Here is a 9,850-nt window from a genome sequence, read left to right on the forward strand (position 1 = left end):
CCGGAACGAAATGTCAAGTTAACCTTATTACATCGCGTGACAAGCTCGCAAATGTGGGGCTCCGTTTGTTGTTCTCAGTTGGCCGGACGATCTCAAAACTTTACTTGCGGCGGGGGCGACGGCCTTGCAGGCGTAATCGTCGCCGCAATGACACCCCAACCCCCCCTCCCCTTGTCACTCAAAATCTGCAGCGGGCATCCTCGACTACGATGTTAACTCCCTCCGCCCTTTTTTTCAAACAGTGGTCAGAAGACTGATGCAGAATCGCACTAAAAGAGGCCTCTTAACAATTTCACGTTTTCGCTCTGGCCAACTGCTGTCCGTCACGTGACAAAAAAAATCACACGCACACAATGAGTCGGATTTTCAATGTGTTTTATTTTTGTGTGGGGGGGGGCGGGGGGGGATTGTGATGTCTCTGACGTGTCGCTCTCCGCTTGCTTGGAGCTTCTCTTCAGGACCTGAATGTTGTCGTTTTTTACGGGTTGCAAAGAAACACCCAAGAGAGGTTTGGTGGGTGGACTACTGCAAATGTAAATGTAGTACGTCCCCTGCACTGCCCATTGGCACGGTCGGCTACGTACGGTTCCTCCAAAACACATCGCGAGAGATGAAGATCAAAACCACAAAGAGCTCAGCAGTGGTCCACAGAGAAGTCCACCATTAAATGATTTGCTGAACAACAACAAATACAACTTTTCGATTTAAAGCTTTCGTGACTGCAGGGATTCATCTTCTTGGTTCTTTCGGTAAAGTCACGCAGAAGGGAAATAATTAAATAATAAAAATAAAACATTATAAAATATAATTCTCACGACGTTTCGGCCACAACGCAAGCAGCCGTCCTCAGGTGAAGAACATGTCTTTCCGACAGACCTGTTATTTGCAGTAGGTCTTTCCGACAGACCTGTTCTTCACCTGAGGACGGCTGCTTGCGTTGTGGCCGAAACGTCGTGAGAATTGTATTTTATGTTTTATTTTTATTATTTTATTATTTCCCTTCTACGTGACTTTACCGAAAGAACCAAGAAGAAGATATGAGATCATTTGCAAAGGTGGCATCCACATTCTTGATATCCACAATTGCCAAACGTACCATTTCCATGAGCATGTTAAGGTCGAGTTGTAACGCTTCACCACACCGCTACCCTCTTCACCGCGGCAATTCGATAAATTGTCATCATCTGTAATCGCAGTTTCAGTTGAGAACAAATTCTTTCTCACAAGAAAGTAAATGTAACGGCGTCTCGCTGCCACAGGACTCATGTGAGCCCACGCTGTATCACATATACGAATACAAAGATGAATTTGTACACCTGCAATCCATCGTTTATTGTAAGCGCAGGACCAATGTTAATGTATGAGCCGACAATGCATCGTTACACCTCCGAAAGGGAAAATAACCCAAGGAAAAACACGAACGAGTTGCAAAGTGACACGATAGCTAATTCATGAATCTGTATTGAAATCTCAAAATGCACGCTGCACTGCAATAATATTGTCAAAAAATCTCAAAAATGTTCCTCCACAGATTTTGCATAGCAGATGAGGGCAATAAGACACTCAAATAAAAACATTCACTTCGTACTTAACACATCTTTATGAAGAGGTTAGCTGATAAGATTGATTAATTCTCCCAGGGTCTATTCAGTTGGCTACACCTCTCTGCTGATAATCGTGAAGAGAAGAAGCCGGCGCTATGGATGGGCATTTGCTTCGATTATATAACGAGCTTCCCCAGTAATCTATTACTTTTCTCACTAATCGATTCGTCGAACGATTATTATCGATTATAGACAATAAAAACAACTCAGCTTTAACTGAATGTTGGTTGATAAGAGGCACGCGTCCGATTTACCCCAGCACCCTGACCACCAGTACAGGAAGCTTGATGCGTGTGCCACTGGGAAATCTTTAGAGGAAGCTCATGAAGAACGCCGCTACTGGGCAGTTGGAGGCCAGTCGCCCTTCCAACAACAAGAAATAGAGACAACAAAATAGAGCTTTAGTGAAATAAGTGAACAGAGCTGCAGTTAAGACAGACACTGGTTAGATGAATTGCCTTGTTTCTGTTATTTAGTTACTTGTGTTTATTCGGATTTGTGAAAACTACTGGACTACTGGACATCTGTGAAAAAGAGTGCTTTAGCTCATCGGATTCCCCCGGGATAAATAAATATTCTGATACTCGGGGCGGCTCAGCTTTTGCTCGACATGCGTTGGCCTCGTGCGAGCCACTTGCCCGCGTGCACGTGGCTAATCGAAGCCCTCCCGCGGCCACTTGAGCATCTTGCAGAGGTCGCGTTTCCCGCGGGCGCGGGGGCCGTAGTGGTCGAGGGGCGGCCCTGGCCCATCCAACTGCCAGCCGATGACTCCCTGCGAGGTGCGTGGTAGACCCACGGGGGCGGCGTCCACCACCTTGCATGGCGAGACGTCAACAACAACAACGACAACGACAACAACAACAACGACGAGGTGACAACAAGGGATGAGTTGAAATCCTAGTTGAGGGATGAGTCGGCCCATCATCCATCCGGGGCCATTAACCCCGAGGGAGGGTTTGGGGGGACAGCCAGGTGGGGGGGGGGGCTGGTGCTGCCGGGGGGTGGAAGGGAAGATACGCGGGGAGCGAAAGGAGGAGGTGGGAGTTTGGGGGGGGGGGGGGCAAGGGGGAGCGGTGCCCAACACGGCCGCCAAACTTGTCTTATCGATAGACAAAGACATCCCGCCGTCATACGATGCTAATTTTCTGAAAGAAATTACTTTGGCTTGTTACTTTCTCCGCAACAAGGGGAAGAGTTCGAGCAGTCGTACCTCCCGTTGCTGCTGCCGCTGCTGCTCTGCTGATTTGGATGGAGTGGCAGGAGTCGCATGGTCGTCACCTGGAATTTCATCTCTCGACTTACTCTCCACACGGAGGATTTCATATTTAAGCAGCTGCGGCGACACACGAAAAGCACATTAAGAATAACACTGGTTGAGGTTAATAGGGCATTCGAAATTGAATTATTGATAAGGCCATACAGCGAACTATTTACGAATCTCATTTGATTCGCATGAAAAAGTGTCACAATGGGATTATTATATTTTGCATTTTATGTATTTTTAATACGTTCATCTGACACGCATGACATGGGAGGTATAAAGTTGGTCAGAACGCTCATTGGTGGATTGCACATGCATCACGTTTTCTAATAGAAACATTTACAATTAAACGAGAATATGTTATCTGCCTAGCCTGGCATGCATAAGGTCGTGGGTTCTATCCCGAAACATGCCTTGTAGATTATTTGGCTATTATAAATTCCCACATGCGATACAAGCCACTTCAATGAGCCGTCACGTGTGGCCAGAATTGCCTCTGAAAGAGAGAGAGCTAATAGCTCAGCGGGATACACCAAATAAATAAATATAAAAAGTCACGGGAATTGAGTCTTGGCTGCGCATGCATCGTGGCTCCCTTTATCGCCGCCGCCACTACCGCCGCTCGACGCGACGGCTCTCGCGGTCCCCGCGTTTATATTCGCAAAGCGACCGCACGTCGCGCTCCCGGACCAGCAAGCGAAGAAGGCTGCCGCTGAACAGCCGGTCACAGCTCCGTGTCACCCACGACCATCACGGAACGCGCGCCGCGGTCTCGGGAAGGAGATCACCGGCGCTAGGTCGCCCGGCCACCCTCCCCTCCCCCCTCCCCGGTTCTAGTTGAGATGATTTGGCTGCTATAAATTTCCACGTGATAAGCCACGTGCTTTGAGCTATAATATGTGGCCAGGTCGCCTTTGAAAAATAACTGTTTAGCTCAGTGGGACTGACCTGTTTAAATAAAAAAAATTGTTTAGAGATTTAAGCAAAAATGTCAATCGCAGCGCACCTGCGCCACAGTGGATATTAGGAAGCCGCTGGGCGCTATGCGCTTTTGAATCTAGATTGTGAACTCATTTCTTTAGAACCGCTTTTGTGTTTAGTGTGCTGCCCTTTAGCCCGCACCTCCGATTTAGCACGGTTGGCTACGTACGGTGTGAAATAAGTTCAACACGTATAAGTACAAATGGACAGCGGCGTTCGTGTTGTTGAATTCGACTGAACCTCGGTAGAAACATCAAAAAATGGGTAAAGCCGCATAGTTCGAGTCTATGGTGAGCCTGTACTGGTCAGCTTTTGCTCTGTGTCAAAGGTCGCTCTCAATGTCATCGTGGCCACTACCCCCACCACCTTGTCACTGGTCTCATGGAGTCACGAGGTCGCTCTCAGCCAATGAGTGGATTTCCTAAGGACAATTTCTGAACTTTTTATTGCAGATTTTCAGATCATTCACATTCTGGAATAATGCTCGTGACAAGGTGACACGATAGTTTGACTTGTGCCATCACAGCAATGAGGACCTGAGTTTGATTTCCGACGTGGGTGCCTTTCTGTGTGGAGTATGTACGTTCTCCCACTGTTCCACCTGGATTTCTTCCAGGTTTTGTTTTATTTCCCTCCTTTAGCTAACCCCTCCCCCCGCCATACACGCAATACAAATGGTATTGGCTAAAATAATCCAAATGCTGAAAATGTACCTGCGAAAACTTGCCAGGGCTCTCCCGAAAGGGAGTCTTGCGATGATGACCACCACTGCAGGCAGGTGATTTGTGAGGTCAGACTACTGCGTGTATGTTGAACTTCTGTCGCACCCTACAGTAACCAACCGCCCTCACATTTACCCTGCTGCGAGTTGTAAACAATCCCCAAGTCAACTCGGCTTAGCCAAATTTGAGCATAAAAATATACGTAATTAAATTACGAATTGCGTTTGTCTTCACCGTAATTTGACAGCCCACATGCCAAATTCACGCAAGCTTCATCGCAACACGACAAAGAAAACGCGAAAACTCAAACATACAGCGAAGACTCACGAGTTGATGAATCGTCAAAATTAAAATGCATGAAATCCTGTTTATGCGATTCTAATTTCAATGTTATTTTTTTACATTAAATATTAATAAAGCCGATATTTCATCATTAATGGCCCATGAAATACAGAGAATTGCAACGATACGCGGTACATCGAGCCCCACGTGCGCATGGTTCCAGACCCCTCGCACGTTTTTATGAAAGCTTTCATCTGTGCTACGGTGACATTTTTTGATAGTTGTTTGAATCACAGAGCCCTCGTGTGTTTTGTATTTAAATGTCTTTTATCTTAATCTTGCCTTGGGTGTGGAACTGTAAAATAATTCACACACCGAGATCAAATGAACTCGGCCAGGAAACAAGATATGGTAATTGCATAAAAATGTATTGGCTCAAATTTTTGGTTGAGGTAATGTTCCAGAAATTGAAATAATTTGGGGGAAATTGCATCACAAATGGGCACTTGTGAGCAAAAAGTCCCCTATAATTTAACGTGTGAAATAGCTTGTAAATTTCACTTAGCAAGCAATTCACAAACCTCCTGCGGAGAGGCAGTCAGAAAGCCCCACGTCTTCGGCCACCTCTTTGCCGCTTCCACTTCAGCATGAACGTGACGTTTCCTGAAATTGAAGGAGAGAGTCGGGTTTAAAAAGAAAATAACAAAGAGATTGAGAAATGCCACAAGAATCTAGCAAAAAATTATTCGGCGTGGAGGCGCACGGTAAACGGACCGCCACGCACATTCGGGTGTTGTTTTTCAGAGTGCTAGAGCAGTGAGTGGTCGTACACTCTTCTCACATGGGGTGTTAAATTGCAGCCTTTAGCCGAAAAAGCTGTAAATGCTGTCGCGGTGTAACGCTCGGGCACACTGGGCCTGCAACAGAGATCGGCCTGTGCCATTCGATGTCGCGACGCGCCAGTTGAAACAACGGTGAAGGTTTCGCAAAATCGCCCTTACCTCTGTTCGCCCAGCAGTATTTTGCGGGGTCGGGCTCAAGTAGGGTTAGAGTGATAATTGTTTTTTTACCCTTTTATCTGGCAAACAAAACTGACACCTTTTTTACAAGGAGTCATGTTTGCATAGACCACAATACCTGCAGTCGTAATGCAAACAAAAAATATAACTCTGATAATGTATGCACTGTCCTTGAGAGCTCGGGGTAAGCATTTACAACGAGCTCTCATATTCTGATGGTGCATTGTCTTTGAGTTGTGCGCCTTTTGGCGTCATCTGGTCCAACACCATGTGAGACTAGGCTCTAAGGAAAGCTGTCTCGGGTGTGGGCCAATCAACTTCAAGGACGGTGCATACATTATCAGAGTTATGTTATTTGTTTGCATTACGACTGCAGGTATTGTGGTCTATGCAAACAAGGTGTCAGTTTTGTTGCCAGATAAAAGGGTAAAAAATCAATTATCATATTTTTCTACTGTCAAATGAGGTTCCAAGTGTGGGTACTTTCACCTCTTCCATCACATCTGGTCAGTGTCGAAGAGTAGACCAGGTTCCCTCTAGATAGGTCTCTCCAGAGAAGCCTGCAATTTTAAGGAACTTCTGCCAGCAGTGATATGAACAAGCAATGTACTCTCGGGCTAAATTTCGATTTAAAGCTTTCGTGACTGCAGGGATTCATATTCTTGGTTCTTTCGGTAAAGTCACGTAGAAGGGAAATAATAAAATAAGTAAAAGAAAACATAATACAATTCTCACGACGTTTTGGCCACAACGCAAGCAGCCGTCCTCAGGTGAAGAACAGAGCTTTGGGAAAACTATGTTCTAAAGGATGCCGTCTTGACGAAAACTATGCTGTATTTCCGACCTGCTCTGTTCTTCACCTGAGGACGGCTGCTTGCGTTGTGGCTGAAGCTTCGTGGTAATTTTATAATATTTTATTTATATTATTTTATTATTTCCCTTCTACGTGACTTTACCGAAAGAACCAAGAATATTCTCGGGCTGTAGTTTTAGCCGAAAACTATTTTTGTGACTCGTGTTTTAAGACCGAAGCAATAAAGGCCCTTAAACTCCGGGAGCTGTGTTCTCAGGAGTGGGCGGTGGCTGTGGGTGGTTAGTTTTATAGTTTTTACCTTGTTCCCTTAAAAATGTAAGATCAAGGTTAATTTATTTTTTATACGTGTTTTTAATGGCAACCTACATAGAAAGTTGCCTTGCTTATTAAGATAGCTGAGGCATTAAGGAGACGTCGTTTATTGGGCATGCAATTTTCGCTAAATGTTTTAAATTGCTCCATTAATTGACGGCGTCAAAGGCAAAATATGCAGAGGCTCGAACCGTTACTGCGGGCTGAAAACGAGTTGCACAATTTATCATACGCACTGGCGATTTTGTACACGGTAACAATGATATCCTCTGGTCTAACACTGTTTGAGACTAGGCTCTAAAGAAAGCTGCATCATATACTATCAGAGCATGTTTTTTTTGCATGTTCACCGCAAGTATATGTGGTTAATGCAGACATGATTAGTTGCAAAAGGTTTCAGCTCGGTGTTTTAACATCTTAACACAACTGTTTTAGTGACAGAAAGGGTTAAACATATTCTTATAACAATTATCTCACTGCACATCATAGTCATCATCAGCCACATGGTCAATCCACTGCTGGATGAAGGCCTCCGCAAGCTATCACCATCTCTCTCGATCCTGCGATGTATTTCATTCATCCGGTGCCTGCACATGAACCGATCTCGCTGCTGCGCATATATTTATTATTAATTTGCAAGCGTAATGAAATATAAAGAGGCTGATGGGTTGGGACTGAAAAGGGATGTGGGTTTGTTCAGCTGCTATCTTTAAATGCCCTTGTCATTTAAGATGACATTTAAAAACAGGCATGACATTTCTTATACTCTACTATCAGACTAAACCCACTGGGGATTTATACTTTTTTTTCAAGAGATCAGTGTAATATTACATGAGAGCACACTTCTTGAAGTTAAAAAAATATATAATATTACGCACGCCATTATCATCATCAGCAACAGCCATGGTCAAGCTACTGCTGGATGGAGGCATCCAGAAAACCGATTCTGCAATATAATAATTAGCCTAAGCATCTGCACAAGAGATGATTCTATTGTTCCATCTCCTCTCAGACACGTTCAATTCCTTGGCTGCCACTCCATCATTATTCTTGACGATCAGTCATTATCCCTCGTAAGCAACGGGCCTTCCCCAAGCCCTCTTCTTCATCAGTAGCCATGGTTAATCCACTGCTGAATGAAAGCATCCCTTAGCCACCTCTCACGAAATTGCGATGCGGTTATCCACCTTGCAACCACTTACCTTTCTTCTTAACAGTTTGCATCATGTCGTCAAAACCTGCACATGCACGCGTTCCCCTTTCTGCCTTCAGTCCAAATGTCTACACATATCAATGAGAAGTAACAAAAAAAAACCCGAACAAAGAAAGATGGTGCCTACCATATCTCGTCCTGTGCAACGAAGTCGCGTCGCGGTTCAAATCGACCAACGTCGTCCACTTTTGCGGCCATGGGTGCCGCTTTGAGTGCAAGCGGCGTGGCGATGGTGTCCGTCGTTTCGGGACGCGGCCCCACGACGGCGGCGTAGCAACGCGACGTTCGCAGGAATTGCCCGCGTCCTCCCGCGCGCTTCGAAACACACGGCCACTCGCTCGCTCGCCCGCACGCGACACGCGGTGTCATTAAGATGTCAAGGAACCCTTTCCACCCCTGGCAACTGCATGTCCGTACACGTGTCTGGAGACGCACTTTGGTTCTAGAGAAGAGGGCCTATTTGGGGGCACTTTTTTTCTCTTTTACACCGACGATGAAAGGAACAGAGCTGGCGCAAACCTGGCAGCCGGAGCTTTTTGGCAGTGTTGAATAATAACAATGCCCCTTCATCAATGAGCGCATGGTGTGGACATGAGGGAGACGGGGAGTGTTTGCAGGACATTTTGACCCCTAACTGTGTGTTTTTTTACGCGCAATTATTCGCTGACAAGTGAACATGATGCGGTGTGGGGTGAAAACACGCAGCACGTGAGGCTAACGACGCAGCAGGCCACGGTCGCGTTCGTATTCGCGGAATGATTCATATTTCGCAACAAAAAAGTTGCCGACGCTAATGCTGCAAGCGGATGGTTTGGTGAAAGAGTTTTCTCACCCACTCGTGGGATCTTTGGACAGCGCAGCGTTTTTACTGAGATGCGGGTCGCAACGATTGCGTTTCGAGCTGGAATGGATTCTTCGATATACCATCAAAACATCGTCATCGACTACTTTGTTGTGATCGATTACTCGATCACAACAAATCCTGCTTCCAGAAGGTGGGAAACCCCCCTAAAAGTCAAGCTCAGCATTGCACGGCTGATGATACCAATTACCTCCCCACGAACTCCCCCGTCCGATCGGTCGAGGAATCAAACCGATAATCGTTAGAGCAATCGACTGCCTAAATTAACCGGGTGGCCGAGATGACATTGCATCGTACTGTACAAACTCGCGGTGAATTACCGAGCCGACGTTGGGAATGCTGTCACCTGAGACATCAAGAGCTCTTGCCAATCAATGTCCTGCGTCTTCCACAGTGCGCACCGTAGAGCGGAGGGTGTTCAATAATCGCTTTGTTTCTGACCACAGAGTTGGAAAATAAAGTGTCCGCATGACTGGTCTGAGGCTGTCACGATGGGGCCCTATATAACGCTCCTTTGCTCTCGCTCGTTTTCTTTGGCTTTTCATTTGGGACATCAACTCGCGTTTGTAACTAACACAACATTCTTGATGAGGCTGGAGTTTCAATATCAAAGTTACTCCTGATGTGAAAAACGTTCCTTAAATCTTACGATAAACAGCACCCATTTCTACTTTTTACAGCCCCGGCTGAAGGCTTCCCCAGCTGTATCAAGAGCCGTTGCTTGGCAATACTTCACCGCTATGCTGATCAGTGTGGATTAGTGATGAAAGGAAAGCAAGT

The 9,850-nt window shown here is 45.9% G+C and overlaps 1 protein-coding gene across 1 annotated transcript; it reads right to left on the reverse strand.

Moving 5' to 3' along the window:
* Window positions 1-1,013: 1,013 nt before the first annotated feature.
* On the reverse strand, window positions 1,014-8,606 carry CIMIP1 (ciliary microtubule inner protein 1). Its single transcript, XM_061571994.1, has 4 exons — window positions 8,336-8,606; window positions 5,432-5,513; window positions 2,815-2,937; window positions 1,014-2,418 (listed from the first exon to the last, which is right to left on the reverse strand). The coding sequence occupies exons 1-4, from the start codon at window positions 8,575-8,577 to the stop codon at window positions 2,257-2,259; spliced, it is 609 nt and encodes a 202-aa protein (XP_061427978.1). The 5' UTR covers window positions 8,578-8,606; the 3' UTR covers window positions 1,014-2,256.
* Window positions 8,607-9,850: the final 1,244 nt, after the last annotated feature.

The sequence above is a fragment of the Lethenteron reissneri genome, chromosome 49, assembly GCF_015708825.2.
Source record: "Lethenteron reissneri isolate LAM-NWPU_2019-01 chromosome 49, ASM1570882v1, whole genome shotgun sequence".
NCBI lineage: Eukaryota > Metazoa > Chordata > Hyperoartia > Petromyzontiformes > Petromyzontidae > Lethenteron > Lethenteron reissneri.

What these genes read in the sequence shown, in the direction of transcription:
- CIMIP1 (XM_061571994.1), bottom strand. Translation starts at nt 8,577, where the DNA reads ATGACACCGCGTGTCGCGTGCGGGCGAGCGAGCGAGTGGCCGTGTGTT. An exon ending in GTTGCACAGGACGAGATATG is followed by an intron (nt 5,514 to 8,335) that starts GTAGGCACCATC and finishes CTTCAATTTCAG; the next exon opens with GAAACGTCACGTTCATGCTG. An exon ending in TGACTGCCTCTCCGCAGGAG is followed by an intron (nt 2,938 to 5,431) that starts GTTTGTGAATTG and finishes GTGTCGCCGCAG; the next exon opens with CTGCTTAAATATGAAATCCT.